Below are 19,836 nucleotides of genomic sequence, written 5' to 3'. Positions count from 1 at the left end.
GTTGTTGCAGGTTTTGTCCTGAAGTGACAAAGTGTTGAAGAGCCCTGGTGACGTCACCCCAGATGCAGAAACCTCACTTAACCAAACATGTCACCAGCCACAGACACGTACAGTACACCAAGTTGTCTGGATACTCGTATGTACTGTACACCCGTGATACCAATTCTTATAAAACGGAAATAACTCTGGCAATGGCTAAAACCACCCTTTCAACCCCGTAACAAAAATTCTATACATGTAACATTACTGCTATAAGGATAACAACATGGCTTAACAGTGACCAGACTCAGCTGACTGGTCTGCCAGAAGCCATTTGATATCTGGCTAGACTGTGATAGTCTTGTCGTAGTGTTCAACTCGGTCCACAGACGGCGCCACCTTCAAGCACGGACACCGAGACGTGGTCACTTGAACAACCATATACAGATATGAACTACGCCTAAATCAAACCTCACCTCACCTCACCTGATTTAATCCATCCCTGAGCTATCCATCCCTGAGCTATCCTAACCCTGACCTATCCTTATTTTCCCGACCATAACCCAACCTAGCGGAACTTCAGCTAGGTCAGGTGAGTTCAGGCCAGGTTGCAAAAAGGACATTATTTTCCAACACAGAATTCCCGGCTAAAGATTAGAAAATTCTTCCCCGGAAGTGTTGTGTGAGGGAGGAACTGGGAAGCTCTACACGGCTCTGGGGGCCAGTCTGTCCTCCTACCATCACCACCATCACTATCCCACCACCACTGCCTCTATCACATAATATCATTACTTCCCTTATATATATATATATATATATATATATATATATATCTTTCGTGACACACACAGTACCATCGTCCAGCTGGTAGTCATTATGTGCAACACGTCAACACACCATGCGAACTGTTTCATTCACACCCTCTCTACCGCCCCTCACTGCCACCCACAGTTACTTACAACGAATAAAGATAAAAACTGAACAAATAAGATTTTCGATAGTTTTAATGAACAAATAAACACGAATTGAACAAATAAACATATATTATTGGCCAGGTAAGGTTCAGGTATGGTCGGTCTAATTAATGAGTTCAGGTATGGTGTAAATAAGGTGTACAACTGTTTTGTCCACCTGCCCAGCCTCACACAGAGTCCTTCCTTAATTGTTCCCTCCCGCCTGAGTCCATTACCGTGGGGCTTTACGCTACCTGTCACCTGCCCTATAATTAATCACCCCAGAGATAGACTATACTGCTCTGCACACCTGAGCCTTCGTCTGTGTTATAATATTTATTGTTATTATTATTCTCCACCATCACACTAAACTACCACCACCACCAATACAACAACCACAATCGTTACCACAACTACTACAACTACCACGACAAGCAAGGAGCGAGACATCTCTTTACATATCAAGTCTGGTTGCTAACCCCCCCCCCCACATCCCTACACCTACCAGCAGTTGAAACAATCTCTCTCTCTCTCTCTCTCTCTCTGTTGCAGTTGTTCGCGTCACATAATTTATCCTTTCATGGTAGCTAAACCAGTGTGTGTGTGTTGTGTGTGTGTGTGTGTGTGTGTGTGTGTGTGTGTGTGTGTGTGTGTGTGTGTTGTTGTGTGTGTGTGTGTGTGTGTGTGTGTGTGTGTGTGTGTGTGTGTGTGTGTGTGGTCTAGTCTAGGCGACATAGGGGCGTGGAGCGACAGTCAGTTAGTCATTTACCAGATAGGATGAAGCGAGAGAGGAGAGGGAAATAAAGGAAGAGAGAGAAAGAGGGGTAGAGAAAGGAAGAGAGGAGGGGGGGGAGGAGATGTGTGTGGAGGTTTATGAAAGTCGTAGGATAAATGAGGAATGTGTTAAAAAAAGTGGCGGAGGAAGAAGAAAGGGAGGAAGGAAGAGATATAAGAGGAGTTAAAGGGGAGGGAAGGGAGAGAAATGGAGAAGTTGAAGGAGGGGAGGGGAGGGGAGGGTCCTTATGACACAACAACACTACACAGTAGCCTCAACCACCCCACTGTTCACTACCACCCCTCTCACCGCCCCCTCTTCTCCCCCACTCACTACCTATCCTCTCCACCACTCACCGCCTCTTCCTCTCCCCACTCATCGCCCCCTTCTCTCCCCACTCATCGCCTCCTCCTCTCCCCACTCATCACCACCTCCTCTCCCCTCTCCTTGTTCCTCCCACTAGTGTCTCAGTTTTTGTCTTCTCTCTTCCTCCTCATCATCATCAATATTCACTCCACAAAGACCCACAGTGTGAGTCAATACTATGTCTCGACCACAAGTTTCACTCTCCCCCACCTTCCCTACCACCCCTGCCACTACTACCCCCAGCACCACTACCACCCCTGCCACTACCACACCACCCCTACCCCTTCCCTCCCCGCCACTACCCTTACCCCCACCACTACGGAAATAACAACCAACCCAGACACATTAACTTAAGCTAAAAGCATACAAAATAAATAAAACCCAAAATGGGCTTAAAATCTCTCTCTCACACACACACACACACACACACACACACACACACACACACACACACACACCCCTAAGACCGTACATGTAACTAGAGATACGAAGCCTTAGGAAATAAAGAGCACAAAATGTCATCTAAAATGGATCATAGCTGCATTAGTGTGGGGGTATGGACGCTCTCCCGGAAGCATATTATGTATGTATGTGTGTGTGTGTGTGAAGAGAGATGTAACATAGGCCTGTGTTGTCCTGGAAGCCGGAGGATAATGAGACCATTAAAATTCCCTTGACGGCCTCTCACACCATCTTCATGCCCCCAGTTAGGACCATGGGGGACCATATTATTCACCCCTTGCCCGCCCGTCCGTCCGTCACATATACTTGGAATCCTGAAGGCTGGTTTATATATACACGTGTGGATCTTTATATCAAATTTACAGTGTATTAAACCCCTCGTATACTGTGTCGCCTCTGAGATGAATATAATCATCTACCGTTAACCAAATAAAATATTAAAACTGGCGTCCTCGTGGTGACCCAGGTTGGGTGTACCCCGGCGTGAGGACGTGAACAGGTTATGCCTTCGTTAGAGACGGTGTAGAGAATGGGGCCTTTGACTCCACGATGCTCGGTGTGATCCCCAGGAGGTAAGGTACAGAAGACGTTTCACCACAAGGTTTAAAACAAAAAGTACTGTACGTGGTGTGTAGCTGCGGTGAATAAATAGTTTGGATCACATGAGGATAAACTCCCCCCCCCCCCAAGACATTACATTAATTTTACTGTCTATTGTCACCCGGGCAACAGCTCACACCTCAGCTGACACACACACACAGCACGACCATCAAAACAACACAAGACTAGAGTCCCATAATTTCTGAGATGGACACCATTTTTTTCCAGTCGCTGATTTAGGAAGGCAGGTGTTAAGCAGCCATCTAGAGTACTGTAGGTGTGTGGTAAGTGGATTACTCCGGAGGGGGGGGGATAAAATATGTTTGTAAAGGTGTTAAGGTAGCGGTAATATCCCATTGTGTTAAGGCTGAGTTAGTGACCAAGACCCTGTGTGTGTGTGGGAAGTCACGTATTGGTGTTGCTGTCTTTGGATGGATGGCTGTCATTGTATGTCTGTCACCACGTCAAGCTGTCTGTCTGTAATCACGTCAAGGTATCCGTCTGGCTGACACGTTAAGTCAGTCAGTTTGTCCTTATTTGTTAACATTTGCATCAATCAATCAATATGTTTGTCTTTGTATCTCATCTCAATTCCCCCCGTTCTCTCTCTTCCCTACCTGTCCACGGCGTCAGGAGAGCGTGTGGGAGTCACGTACTCTACACCGCCTCCTTCTGATTACTGCAATCTGAGTGTTATAATCCCTGATGGTCAAACGAGAGGGAACACTTCTGCCTCAACCAATACTTCTCCCTCACTCAATCCCCCCCCCCTCCTTCGTTCTGTAAACTGGTTCAAACTATCCATACCTTCTCTTGTCCGATCAAGTAGGAGGGAGGCTGACTTAATCCCTCCCTCTGTCTATGTTGTAAAGATAAAGACTACGGCAATACAAGCCTCTCCTCCCTCCCTCAGGCTGCGAGGTAAGGAGAGTCCCCCCCCACCAGGGAGGGTTACCTCACCTACCAGCATTTACCCAAGCATGTTGGAGACATCAGTGAAATAGTTAATTATGTTGTCAAGGTGAACTCAACGGTGCCTTACTGCCTCATCCTCCCACACTAATACTAACACTGTCCACCAATACTTTGTACTGACTGATGGTACGGTTTATTGTGTGTGTGTGTGTGTGTGTGTGTGTACTGGAGCTTCTGCTAATGTACAATATTTTCAGGTGCCACTATGATTACCCCGGACCTCGTTGGGTCAGCCATGTCAATACTGTTATTGCTGATTAGTTTATCTCCATTTTCCCGGCTAAATAAACTGTTTCACTATCAATATATAAAAATGCAAATAACGTGGAGAGCGGGGCAGGACGGGCGAGGAGCGGGTACAGTAGCAGTGTTGGTGTTGGCTGCGGCAGCTGCAGTTATGATCTTATGATCCAGTTAGATGCTTTTTTAAGAAGCCTTTCAAGTGCTGGCAGGAAGATGTGTGTATCGCCCGTCATCACTCACTATACTGCACTTCACTCATTATACACAATATTCACACATACAGAAATCATACATCTATACAAACATGTTTGTACTGTAGTGTGTGGGCTGACGGCTCACCCTCCTACAGTACTGTTTACTATTATACAACCCCTACCTGTTGTCCCTCAGTGTGTGTGTGTTTAAATGACGAGGCTCTGGCGGAAGCACGACACGGTGGACTAGTGTGTGTGTGTGAGGTATGACTGTATTCTTACACTACACCACCACCTTGTACACCTTCCAACAGCTGACCACCGACACATCACAACCTTCACCTACACCAGCAGGCAGGTCATCAGTCACACTTAACCTAACCTATTATCATACTCCACCGTCACACACAACAATAAACGGACATCCCTGTACAACCGTAACACAACAACGTGACCCGTCTACCACATCCGTTTATTAAATCCTACTTCCGCTACGTCACAGACACATGGCAGTACTGTTGAGGCATGTATGTATGTATATAAATATACACATTAATACATACATACAAACATACACATACACAATATTGTATGCCCAGTCAATATACAATACTCGTCCTCTGTGTTACAATACAACACAGGTAGTGAACAAGTAAAGCCTGTCCACCTATATCCTTAACCCACACTGCCTCACTCACCTAACCCACACTGACTCACTCGCCTAACCCACACTGCCTCACTCACCTAACCCACACTGCCTCACTCGCCTAACCCACACTGCCTCACTCACCTAACCCACACTGCCTCACTCACCTACAACAAGTAACGTGTATTAGTCCAACGCCCACACAGTGTCTCGGAGAGTACGGTGTGGCTGGCTGACCGACCAGAGCTCATGGGGATGGTGTGGGTAAAGGTGTGGCTGCGGGGGGAGATATGTCCGGCAGTAAATATGTGGTACATCCGGGGTAAGGAAGGAGGGAAGCGTCCCACTCTTAAGTTTACTGACACACACACACACACACACACACAAGCATTATAAGGGCATTACACACTACAACCCCAACACAAACACACCTGCCTATTAACCTGTCCCTTACCACATGTCTGAACTTATATTCACCCTAAGAGAGCGCCCCTTCCCCCATCCATCACCCGTCCCCCTTCCCTCCAGCTGCCCATCTTACTTACCCACCAGACTCCTGCCCCCCCATTACACTAACTACCCCTACCCCACCTCACCCCCTCCTCCCGACACAGCTGCGACACACACACACACACACTTGTCCTGCAGGTGTTCCCCGTACTCCACCGAGTGAGATAGAGCCGCTCCGTTTCATTCACGTGTCTCGTACAACTGCGGCTTCCCTCCTGCCACTACAGCCACCTTCCCACTCACACTTTATTCTCACCTGACCTGACCTAACCTAAGCTAACCAAACAAACATTCTTCTCAGTACAGTACACGACGACCAGACTCAAGGTTTAACACACCCCCATCAGTTCACTCTTATGCTTGGCTGTCACACATGTGGGATCACCTTACAGATCAGCCCAAACAGTTTACTACACCTGATGATTAAACAACCTAATGAGTATTGTTAGGTTGGGTTGGTTTAGGTTAGGTTAGGATGGGTAATCTTCAAGCGATGACAGAAGTCTTTGCTATGTTTATCCCCTTCCACCACGAGGCCCTCATATCTCTACCTGACTCACACTTTTCCCTTACAAAAAACTTGGCCGTGTGTCCTGCGTGTTAATGAGGAACAGCGTGCACGAGGCAGATAAAAAAATACAAATCGTAAAAAAGTCTTAATTGAAATTTTAAACACCGTAATTTCCTGAAAAGATGTTGTAAAAGTAAACACCTGTCGAGGAGCTAGTGTAAGGGGGTTTTGGGGAGTGTGGCAGAGCAGGGATGTGGGAGAAGTGGGGTGTGGCAGGGCAGGGGTGTGGGAGAAGTGGGGTGTGGCAGGGCAGGGGTGTGGGAGAAGTGGGGTGTGGCAGGGCAGGGGTGTGGGAGAAGTGGGGTGTGGCAGGGCAGGGGTGTGGGAGCGTGTTTATGAAGGACTGTGTTCTAGCATGTGAGTGACTATGAAAATCTATACACGTATATGTAAGACCATGATGTCCAGCGAGAGGGACATACCACGCACGGTCAACATAATGTTCGTACACAACCTCACATAAACACACCTCCATGTCAGCTGATCCAAGTAAATATGGTGAAAACTATTGAGGTATGCGGGGAGGAGGGGCAGGGGAGGGAGGAGGTAGAGGCTGGGGAAGGGAGGAGGATGAGAGGGGTAAGGAAGTCGAGGGTCGTAGTAGTGGTGGTGGGGGAGGGTGAGACAGACAGGAGATAATCACTGTAAACCGATAAGTACCCCAGTGAGGCCCCAGCAAATTCCCATCCCCCAACTCCCCTCATAACACACCTGGCTTCACCTGCTCTCACGACATAACAAGTTAAACACACCTCTACTGTCTCCCTCTACACTCTAACACCAAAACTAACTTACTAATCAAAGGGGTAATTAATGAGACTAAACTACCTGAATGAAATCACTAATAAATACAGAGTTCACTGTCAACTATGAGATGGTTTTAAAAGGAAAGAGTAAAAAAAAATAAGTAAAAAAAATAAAATAAAAAAATAAACAGTTATTTGGGGGGTTAGGTTAGGTTCGCATATTATTGATGATTTTAAGTCTTGGAGCAGAATTTACATTGTTTTTATCCTGGTAGCAGTAGGAAATCAACATGTTAAATTGGTTAGAAAGCGAGGTTAGTAAAACGTACAGTATTAACATGAGCAACTGCAGGTACTGTATCAAGGACACGCGGGCCACGACATCTTCAGTATAACTTATACCATGACGTGGTCGACAAGTGGAGTAAACGTCTGGGAGGGAAACACAGGCAACAGCTCAGTTTGTTTAAATTCCTGACTAACGTTTTGGGCTGCTGACAGGTTAGAGGAAGAGATGAACATATACCACTTCCCCGTGTTTCTCTCCCACACATCAGATCCTTATGTCATACAAGACACCTCAAGGCCACTGTGACACTGGTGGTGAAACGTGATCACCTGCAGTACTCCCTCCCTCCCTTCACAATAATCCCTACATCCCATTACTTACTATAAGCCCAGTCTCAGGCCACACACACACTCACTCTTTGTTGGTACACCTAACATACACACTGGTGACTTATATAACAGTGTTGTATAGGGGTTATAAGTGTGACGCATTATGACGGTGAACAGACACACATCTATGACAGACGGTATATATAAAAAAAAAACACTTGGTTGCCTCACAGAGCTCATCAACCATCTATGGCAGACAGAGAGGAGGATAAAAACTTGGTTGTCTCACAAACAGAAGCCTCTTGACGTCAACCCCCATGGGACGTCGACTATACAGAGGTACAGTGTCTTACATTAACAACCCTATTTAGTGTTCAGGTAATAGTGTGTATAGCTACGACCAAGACGCACCCCAAGTACTACAGCAGATCAGTAGTGACACACTCTCTCTCTCACACGGCTCAACAGGATCTACTCTCACCCTCAACACACTTCACCACGCTTATACAAGACACACTGTAGATTCGTGTTTACTCTCCACAAAAAAAAAAAATCCCAGTAATCTCCATAAGTAAGCCGTACAAGGTGAGATGACTCCTGTTAACCTCCTCTTTAAGACGTACTTAACACGTGCTGGCTGTCACCTGAGGGTAAATCTTATCCGCGGGAGGTGGGGTGGGGGTATCCTGGCTCTTATATATGAACTTTGGGTATTCGGCTCTGGATGTATTAGCTTCTAGAGAACGTTAAAGCCCTCACATTAACATATCAGTCCAAGAACGATTGCCACTCCCACATTCCTCAGCCTCGTCTCCTCTACTCTCAGCCAGGCACGTCATCTCCCACCACCACAGCCCCCCTCTCAGCAACACGTGAGCGTAAACAAACCCTGAGTTAACAAAGACAGACAAATTCCCCCAAGAATGTGTGTAGATATACTGTGTGTGACTACCGCAGCCTGGAAGTCGGAAAAAAAAAACACACACACACACACACACACACACACACACGCCCCACACAGCCTTTTACATGTTAGTACAATACATTGATGAACCACATCATTACCAATTCGATTACAATTACTGTCATTAATAGCCCATTGGTCTCATATATTACGAATTTCTTGTGTTTTAAGGATGTAATTATGTTGAAGGATGATCTAAGAGTCAAGAGAAAGATCACGTTCATGACGGGTATTAATTACAGCACCTCATCTCCCATCGTTACCCACTGAGCTCTCCGTCGGCGCCTGAACCACGTAGGGGAGACTAATGACTCTGTACAAGACACGAACAAGATCAGAGTCCTATAAAGGTGACTGTGTTAACCAGGTGATGGTGGCGGTGGTGAAGATGAAGGAGGAAGAGGATCACACCTGGATAATTATACGCAACACACACAGGTAAGAGTAGTCACAACTCGGTCTTACCACACGGCTGAATATTCCTGCTAAGTTAAGACGTATATATGTACAACTGTTTGTCTACCTTGACCCTTAAACTACCATAAACCACCTTAATTGTGTACCTTGACCCCTAAACTACCATAAACCACCTTAATTGTCTACCTTGACCCCTAAACTACCATAAACCACCTTAATTGTGTACCTTGACCCTTAAACTACCATAAACCACCTTAATTGTCTACCTTGACCCCTAAACTACCATAAACCACCTTAATTGTCTACCTTGACCCCTAAACTACCATAAACCACCTTAATTGTGTACCTTGACCCTTAAACTACCATAAACCACCTTAATTGTGTACCTTGACCTTTAAACTACCATAAACCACCTTAATTGTCTACCTTCACCTTTAAACTGCCATAAATCACCTTGTCTACTTTAACCCTTAAACTGCCACCTTAATTGTGCCTGGGGCCGAGGGAACGAACATACTGTATCCTGTAAATAATGGTATTCATCCTTGACATTTAAAAGGATATGAAAAAAATACTCTGAGGACTCCAGGATGTGAGGCAGCGCAAGAAACCCATCGTGGAAGCGGCGACGGTTATGACGAAGCAGCGCGCGTCACGGAGTTCCTAAAATGTGAAGTTTTGTCATTGGGAAGTAGAAGGATGAACGACAACACGTCTCTCTCTCATGTTTCTTGGTTTATAAACAGACTGACACACAAGCAGTGGGGCTGACGTCATGAACTCTTGCACCTGTACTGAAGTCAATTAAGTGAAAACACAGGTAACCAAGACCTGATCACCTGGAGCGTTAAGTCCACTATGGGAAAACTCCTCCACGCGAAAAACAGCCACTTCTGGAATGAGTGAAACTGAAAAAGGTTCCCTAAGGCCTGACGAGCCGTTAGAGACAGTGTGTAAACAGCACTATGTAGCCGGCAGTGTTACTTTTTTAAGTACTGTATACAAAGACAGCGTGACCGTTACTGCACTCGACTGCCTAACCATTCAGTCTGGTGAATTAGATTGTCCTGAACGTCAACCAACAACCATAGACAGGACAGGATGCAGCCTCGTATCCTCTCGGCCACCACATCCCTCCTAGGGTGACTAACAAACAACAAAGAGGAGTATAATAAGACATGATGCAACATACAATGCATTAACATGTGAGAGAGTGAGTCTCTATGTCGAGGTTTTCTCCCCCAAGAAGCGACCTTCAGGTACAGTACTTGTAGCCTGAGTGAGCCGAGACGCTGCTTCCTCCATGATGATTCTGGGAGGCTGGATAAACCCAGTAGCATACGGATATACTCTACTGTACCGTATTGGTGCGTCCTGGCATGATAAACCTTGTCTGTAAATATATCACCACACACACACCTAAGTAATATAAACACCACAACACTGCATCAGTAAAATAACGTTTCAATAACAGATAAATATGGCGGCGGCATCTGAGTGAAGGGTCGGGCCGTGCGGGGTTCAGTATTAAACCTGACCTGCAGACAGTGTACCTCCCGCACACGACACTGCTCCTCCATACATTAACTTACACACGCTAGTGGTCATTATAAACAATAACCCCGCCCGCCCACCCACTCTCTAAACCTAAACCACGCCCAAAATGGTTCAAGTTTACCACAACCCCTGCACCAGTCAACAGGTAAACAAGGTACGACAAACAGTACAAGTATCTTATTAAGTCTGAATGTGCACAACTTCCCTCCTCAGTTTACGCCCGGAAACCTTAAGAAGATCCCCTTGGTTAAGTAAGGACAGACAGTCAAACACATCGAGTACTCCAGAGCAGTGATCCGTCTCCCCACACACACACCTTCCTCCGCTGCTCCACGCCCCCGGGGACCTACCAGCAGTGCACTTGTGAGATCTTAAATTTTCAGCCTGGGTTAAGGAAGGTGGCTTCTTACCTTACGATCAACACACACACCTAAATCTGCTGCCGTCTGCTAATTAGCCCGTGAAGGTCTTTAACTTCCGTGGGGTTTAAAGACCATCAAGCCATCACCCTGACCCGAGAGGGGGGGTCCTATCCACCAACTTTCCTCGTCCAGGTCTTTTATCTCATATCCACTAATTGGAACTGATTCACGGGCTTCTGGAGGGGGGGGCTGGGTGTGGATTATAAGTCCTGTCATTTCCTGGTAAAGTAATGGTAGTGTTTGTCTCACCTGCACTACGGAGGTCTTAACGGGGACCCTAAACATACACAAGGGACCTCAAGGAGTTGTTCGTCTCCTTCACGTGTGTGTTAGGAAGCGTTGCCTAGGTGTTCAGGGTACGACACCACACCGAGAGGCTTTTTTTTTTCAACAAGACGGAGGAGCCACCTTCAACCACCACCTTGTTCCTCGTCCACAACCAATACCTTACCTTGTAATTACCATTCCACCTGATGATGACTCCTTACCCCCCACCCACACACGTCTGACTGTCAATAACGTCCAAGTGCGTCTGAACGTCATGTCCCCATTCTCATTTTCTTTAATTAGTGTATTATTATATTATATTAAACTTCCTAGAATTTACTTACGACCTTCCACTTAGAGATAACACTATGGGGGTCACCTGAAGACTCTCCGCCCCAGCTTATTTCACCCAAAGACTCTCCATCCCAGCTTATTTCACCCAAAGATTAACCACCCTCACGTTAACCCCACCCCCCTCCCCAGATAGTATTGGGGTGGTTAATCTTTAGGTGAAATAAGCTGGGATGGAGAGTCTTTGGGTGAAATAAGCTGGGGGTTTTGTTCTTCAGGTGATCGACTTCTGGTTTTCGTCAATAGATTTTAAGCACAATTTATCCTTTCAATTTAATACGTTAATTGTTGAACCATTAACCACATGACAGGTGTTGACGCAGCTCTTCTCGACGCCCCCACGATAACTGGTACTTTTATTGCCGACAAGATTACCTCAGTACAATACACCTGCTGCTGAATATGACCTTTGACCTCCTTTGTCCTGCAGCTGTTACCATAACCTCTGACCTACAGCTGTTACCTTAACCTCTGACCTACAGCTGTTACCTTAACCTCTGACCTCCTTTGACCTATTGTTACCTTGACCTCTGACCTCCTTTGACCTACTGTTACCTTGACCTCTGACCTCCTGATATAAAGACTTTTAATTCTGGTTGGGTTTGGTGATGGTATAAATGTGTTTCAAGATTAAAAAAAATGTATCGATGATTATTTTCCTCCTCTCCAGCTCGCGGGATCTCAAGTGTAGTTATTCCCCTCTAATGCACCACAACACACAGAGGGTAAAGAGGAAACACTTAGTAAATTGTTGATGTGGTAAGAGGGATAAAAGAGGGAGGGGGAGAATAGTGTGTGTTTCAAGAGGGGTGATTAAGGGCGACAGGACTGGGTGTGAAGTAGAGGGTGGTGGCTACTGGATGGGGAGTAAGGATAGGGATGAAGGGAGGGAATGAGTACGGATAGGGAAGGATGGGAATAAGGATACAAAGGGAGGGGCAGGTTCGTAGTGGTAAATTAGAAGGAAACTATAGGAGGGAGGGGGTAGGGGATAGATGGGGGAGGGGGTAGGGGAGAGATGAGGGAAGGGAGGGAGGGGGAAGAGGGAGAGAAGGGGAGGGGGGAGAAGAGCGTCCCCCACCGGGTGAATGGACACATACACGGTGGGCCAGCCAGCCACAGTGATTCACCCCGCTGACTCACGCTCCACACACACACTATTACTATCTTACTCAAGGTCGACCTCCGCCGCCGTCACCACTCTAACTCACTAACATCATCACCATTCATCCTAACTCACTATCTATGTTCACCATCACCGCCCACCACCATCACTATCAGTCACCACCATCACCTCACTATCCTTGAAACACTTGCCACTCCTCTCCTATATCTCACTACCCTCCCCAGACACTATCTTCACTACCCACCAACACTGTAGCCTGTCCCATGAGTCACGACAGATACCGAGTCTATGCAGGTACATTAAACGTGAGGCAGTATTGACGAGAGAGAGAGAGAGAGAGAGAGAGAGAGAGAGAGAGAGAGAGACCAATATCTGTTATCTGATAAGCTATTTCCCCAGCTCATAAGTGGGTCTCCTGTGCCAAATTTCCTTTAAAGACGCTGAATTATTTCCTTGCTAACCTATATTGTATTTTCTGCTGACTCCTACAATAACCTGCCTTGTATATATTACTAAAAACATACACATATAATAACCTATAGTTTATATATATATATATATATATATATATATATATATATATATATATATATATATATATATATATATATATTCACCCAACATTCCCTGCTTTAAAAATATATACCACTTAAATTTGGTTCTCTCGTAATCAAAGACAATAACGGATGCAAGAGAATATTAATATAGACAACGAAAACGATAAGAAGACGGAGAGGGAGGGAGGGAAAGACAAGACAAGGAGAACGCGATAGGACGTGGTGAGGCAAAGTGGGGAGGTGGTGAAGGGTGGTGATGAGGAGGGAGGTGGTGTGGGGTAGTAGGGGATGTGGGGTGGGAATGAGGAAAATGGTGGGGGAGGGAAGAGGGAAGGTTGAAGGATGTGCGTAGGATGAGGCGAAGGAGGTGGTGTGGGCAGGTAAGCACAGGTAAGACCACGTCAGTAACACACAACCTAATCTCAACCTAACCTAACCCAATCCAACCTCAAAACACACCTGAAACTTAAGTCAACAGGGGGGGGGTTTTGGGGGAGGAGGGAGGTGAAGGGAGGAGGAGGGAGGAGGAGGAGGAGGAGGGGGAAGGGAGAAGGAGGGTTGGTCCAGGCCGGCGGGCGGTGAGGTAAGACAGGATGAGTAAGTAAGGTGAACGTATTACCTCCACCACGTGATCGTGTCACCTACCAGGGGTGTACCACCACTGGCTATCACCATTACTAGCTAACACCACAACACAACGCCCTCTATGTAATGTATTAACCAAATGAGATGTACATTAACTTTCTCGGCCCCCGCACATAAGGATGTGTATTAACTCCCTAATACACATCCTTATGATCATCCCCGCCTGAGACACATCCCAAGAACCATCCTACACCCATAAACATCCTAACTACACCAAAAACTATTCCAGACCACAATTACAACCCCTTTCTCCCCCACCAGCCAGTCAGACGTTAGGACCTCAACACAGGGACGGTCACCGCTGAGGAAAACCACCGGATAACTGCGGTGCACCGGCGCTCCACAGGACATTAACCGGACTATCTGTTCCCCCCACCCCCACACTGACAGGAACTAAAAATTACGAGTCAAAAAAATCTTCCTGCATTTTCATTACGTCGGGCAACCAAAAGATCGCTTGAGTTACACCTCCAATTAGACGACCAAGAGCGCGCGCGTTTGTACCACCACTGGACACTATTTTTTACTGCCACTTTGTTTTAAACTTTTCCCTGACTTGACCTGACTGATGGATGCTTCTTCGTGTGTGAGAAAACCTTCTTCCCAGTGATAAATTTTTCGCCACTTTTTTTATCTGTAAATAAGGAACCATGTACTTGTTCTGTTGTTGATGTTGGATAAATAAATAATGTTCCAATGTTTAAGGCTAGAGAGAGAGAGGTGGGGGGTACCAGCAGCCGTGCACTGCAGTGATACCATCAGCCACCACCACCCGCCCCTCCTCACACACACCACACATGTGTACACAATGGCCCCGTGACCAAACACTAGTGTCAAGTTAATCTAATCAATCTATCATATTGACTCTTCCCCTACCCCAGAGAGAGAGAGACAAGGGTAGAGTTACAGGTATAGATAATAAGACGTGCAGTACTATACAACAAATAATACATTCTTGCCAGTAACCAAAACACAACTTAATTCAGTATATTTAACAAAACCCCTACACACACCCTCCCTAAACTGTAAACAACCTTGTCTACTCCAAAGTAAACAAAACACCACACACAGGTACAAGCACTACATTAAACAGTACACCCGCTGTTGAATACCTTACCCCCTGATACATACACTTAGATTTGACGCTGTACACACTAGTTAAGGTTTCATCACAGCATCTTTAAGCGATACAAGACCTTATACTGCGCATACACGGATACCACCTTTGATATTTTGGCCTACTGGTAGTGGTGTGTGTGTGTGTGTGTTAGGTAGAAAAGCTTTTTGAAATATATCTGTTCCCATCTAAGTGTAATGTTCGTGGACACACACACACACACGCACACACACACACACACACACACACACACACACACACACACACACACACACGTCTCCTTTTACAATAAATAATAATAAACACACAAACTCCCCTCCTGTTTTTTCCTCACTCCATATCTTACTCCCCATCGTGGTGTGGGTGATAAACAAGACAACACCAGAGTTCAGACAGACACACACACACAACACGAGGCCACAGCATCATGGAAGCACACAGACGCCGGGATAATTTTACAGCATATAACCACGACTCCTGGGACAGCCAGGCACGAGATACTCTTAGTTACACATCCTCATCTCCTTCCCTCGTCTCCCTGTGTTTTAGGTAACGGTAGTAGTGGCTGTAGTATTGGTGGTGGTAGTAGTGGTGGTGGTGGTTGTAGTATTGGTAGTGGCGGTCGTAGTAGTAGTTGCTGTAGGAGTAAAGCCGTCCTGTGCCCAGATGAAAAATATCAGTTATGTATAGTAGCTGCCACACTTAACCAACCAGTAGTGAATATAGGACCAGTGTGGTTAGGACCTGACCTGACCTAACCGTGGACCAAACGTCTAATTCCCCAGTGGCAGTGTGGCCAGGTAGGTGAGGTACGGTAAGAAGCACAGATAAGGCACCACCATCATCACAGCGTTGGGTAAACTTAGTGTTGTTGTACCAGTCATGAGGTAGGTGGGTGTAGTGCAGGTTGGCGCTACCAGTTGTGTGGTACGCCAGGTATTGGTAGTTAGGTGAGAGTAAAAAGTAAACTTGTGGTTTCAGCAGCGGCGTTAACGTAATGCATTTAGTGGCTGGTATGCGAGTGTGTAATAATAATAATAATTAACGGTGTGTGTGTATGTGTGTGTGTGTGTGTGTTATGTGTGTGTGTGTGTGTGTATGTGTGTGTGTTGTGTGTGTGTGTGTGTTATGTGTGTGTGTGTGTGTAATGTGTGTGTGTGTGTTATATGTGTATGTGTGTGTGTGTGTGTGTTATGTGTGTGTGTGTGTGTGTATGTGTGTGTGTTGTGTGTGTGTGTGTGTGACTAATGACCACCACAGTCAAGGTCGAGACTGATTGTCCTCTCAACAATGAAGACGAGGAGAGTGACGGCGGTGGTGAGGGACAATGATGATGGTGACTGTGGTAAGCTAATGGTGAGAGAAAAATATGCGGTACGAGTGGAGACGATGGAGAGAAAGGACGCGTGGGTCAGCTGAGGAGACAGAAACGGTGGTTGGGTCACTACTGAAGGAGGAGGGTGGGTGGGTGGGGGAACAAATATGGTGTTGGGGTCAAACGATAAAAGTTTGGTCGAGAAAGACGGTTTTGGTGGAGAGAGAGAGAGAGAGAGAGAGAGAGCTTGGGCACGACACACACACATACACACACTCCCGGAGCAACATTCCCACGCACTCCCTCAACACACCCTCCCCCCACGCTCACGTCATCGCCTTGTTCTTCCTCTCTCCCACACACTCACAACAGGATAACGTATACAGTACAATAAATTCCCCTACATTTACCCCGTGTATTAAACAATCTAGCAGGTATAGATATAACCATCCGGGATACGTACATGTCACCGCCACCTGGACAGAGGGAGATTAACACTTCTTCAGGAACACCCTCACCTCCCCTCCATGACCATAGAGAAAACGATAAACAACCCCCCTCTACCCGGAGACCCTCAGTGTTGGAAGTCTAGACCAACGGCTTCTGTATCACCTCCCTCCTTCCCTCCCCCACTTCTTTCCTTGCTTGCCTTCCTGTCTTCCTTCCTCAGCTTTCATATCTCATCTATTCCTCATCTCTCCTCTCTTGTCCAGTCACTTTCTCTTCCTTCTTCCCAGCTGCATTTTCCCAATATTTCTCACCTCTCCACCTCTGCTGCCTCCACTAAGGTTCATTTACTTCTTTCCTATTTTCCTCCATCTTTCTCCTCTCCGCCCTTCCTTCCTAAATTAATTAACCTTTCCTCACCATTCTTGCCTCCCCCTCTCATTTACCTCATCTCCCCTCCTCTCTATTCTCCCCACCCTTTCTCCTTCCCCACTGTGGTCGCCCCCCACCCTCCCGGTAGCCACGAGTATTAAGACTCCAGGGTGTTGGGTGTCTGTGACCAGGGATCAGCTGTTTACCCCGGGGGACGCCTATACGTCACCCTGGAGAGTATCTGCTGTCTCCTGCCCTGCCTCCCTCTCCCTTGTGACGGCCCCGCCCCTCCAATCCCCCGCCCTCAGTCTCCACTTCCCTGTGCTCCCTAACCTGTTATTTTGGTGTGCCAATGACTACAATAGCTACTGATGTATCATAATAACGATAATTACAATATAACAATCAGTAATAAAACAAGAGTATAAAAACAGCATCATAAAAGTATAAATTAAAATTCCGAAATTTAAAAAGACAATGCACCATTAAGATAAATTATATACCATTTATAAACAAATTTCTCAATTATTCTAATAATACTGCTAGTAACAACAACAATAATAGTACACATTCCGTACTTATATTAAGGTGACCACTGGTAAGTTGCCTAACCACCACCACAACACAACAGTCTCCTTAAAGCACTCACCTTAAATAACATCTTCACTGGTGCCGCCATAGTCGCTCCTCCGCCAGTACAGTACATCAAACTTACCTTTAACTGGTAATAAACACTGCTAATTAACCATCAATCCAGGAGCATAGAGAAATAATTATCTTTTAAGTGTACAGTAAATTATTTCTAGCGACACACGGATGAGGGAAAATGGTCATAACTCGCGATAACGTTGATACTGTGTACTAAAAATAATAATACAATAATAATTGTAGTAATAGTATTAAAAACATAAACTGACAAGAAAATATAAAAAATCCGACCGGTCATTATAGAAACAACGACCAAGAAAGAAAAACCTGTACCTCGCTGTGGTATAAGAAAGGATACATCCTGATCTGGCCGTTCTTGGTGGCTATGGCCAGGAGTCGAAGCAGGGGGTCCCACGCCAAAGCTGAGGGCTTGGCCGGGAACCCATGATAACACGCCTGGTGGACAGAGAAGAAAAGGGTGTTAGTGGTTTTATACATACACTAACTATCTAAACAAAAAAGGATAATCTTTTTCTGTAACGACTGTCAGGCAACTTCCGGTGGATTAAAGCTCCTACATTCACCCAAACTCTCCATTAAGACATACTTTAACACGAAGCTGCTCAGGCAACTTCCGGTGGATTAAAGCTCCTACATTCACCCAAACTCTCCATTAAGACATACTTTCAACAGAGCAAAATTGTATTCTAAGCTAAGTACAAATCACAATCCACAATGTAACCTGTAATAAATTCATATCTTCTGGCTCCAGATTCACAAAGGTTCCTACGTTGAATATTTCTCGTAAATGCAGATTTAGAAACGCACCCGACTGACTAATTATGCCAAAGAACAAAAATTACAACCAAAATGGTACCGTATCTAAATAAAGCTGAGACTACCTGAACTCAATACGTTTACTTAGCAGGAAATCGAATACGAAGCCCATTTGTATATTAAGTTGTGAAGCCAAAATGATAATTAATGATTTAAGAAATAAAAAGGAAGTACTGTACTTTATAATAACTGGATAATTTACCTTACCAATTACACTTGGCCTGTGCTAGAGTAATGTAGTTAATAATAATAAGTCACTAGAGTACACGTGGAAACAGCAGGTTGACATGCACACACATGCTCCTAAGGGGTGACTCATGGCTTTATCTGTACATACACACAGCGGCATCCAGCAATCACTCCGCTCGTGACTCATCCCAGGAAACGCTTCTGATAAGGCTTATCAGAGATACTAAATATATGTTATAGTGGTTTATCTTATGTTACCCCCTAAGAAGACACGTGTGATGCAAAGTTTAGCCTACAACGGTATACTCGGCAAACTCTAATAAATGAACCTTTATCACTGTACACATATGCCTTACTTGCTGTTAAATACTGTCTGTAGCTTGGCATTACTTTGCAACATGGTGTAGTTCCATCTCACTGATATGACTGGATAGATGCATACATAAGTTTATGGAGATGTCACTTGCTATGTTTGAACAGTTATCCCTGGTTTCCAAAATCTCAAACACATCTGTTTGTGTAGTAACAGGTCATGCATATACATGTACGGTACAATACCTTGGGATACAATGGTAGCTGTGTCTATTTCTCAGAAATAAACCGTAAATGATAATAATTATTATATAATCTCTCTACACAGCTTTACAGAATTTATTACAAACATTACTGTTAACAGTATAACACCAGTAAATACTGTGGTTCGGAGACGGAAAGTTACTATCAAAAGACTAAAAGATGACATATCTTCGATTTGGTCACATTACTTCTTGTCGTGAACCCAATACTCGTAATTAAACAAATACGCTAACAAATCTCTTATCACATGAATACTAATGATATACCAACTTCTCGGAACTACGTAATTTGCAAAATATAAAATACAAAAATTTAGTTAACTCCCTGATTTCCTATTCCGGACCCCCGTCCATCCCTAAGCTGGCGGACAGTGTTGCCAAAACGAAGATAA

General features: G+C 45.3%; 1 protein-coding gene across 7 annotated transcripts in view; it reads right to left on the bottom strand.

Annotated features, from left to right (window-relative positions):
- LOC121857226 (lethal(2) giant larvae protein homolog 1-like) overlaps positions 1-19,836 on the bottom strand; it is a 56,933-nt gene that overhangs the window by 31,061 nt on the left and 6,036 nt on the right. For all 7 annotated transcript variants that reach the window (XR_006087136.1, XM_042353187.1, XM_042353192.1 and 4 more), the window contains exon 2: positions 18,202-18,299. Coding sequence is in view for 6 of the 7 variants with exons in the window: in XM_042353187.1 (XP_042209121.1) it covers positions 18,202-18,299 (98 nt within the window). In the remaining variant the exon portion in view is untranslated. The remainder of the gene's footprint in view (positions 1-18,201; positions 18,300-19,836) is intronic.

The sequence above is a fragment of the Homarus americanus genome, unplaced genomic scaffold, assembly GCF_018991925.1.
Source record: "Homarus americanus isolate GMGI-L3 unplaced genomic scaffold, GMGI_Hamer_2.0 scaffold20465, whole genome shotgun sequence".
In the NCBI taxonomy this organism is placed as follows: domain Eukaryota; kingdom Metazoa; phylum Arthropoda; class Malacostraca; order Decapoda; family Nephropidae; genus Homarus; species Homarus americanus.
The sequence above is the reverse complement of the archived record's forward strand: the minus strand, read 5'-3'. Positions and strand labels throughout refer to the sequence as shown.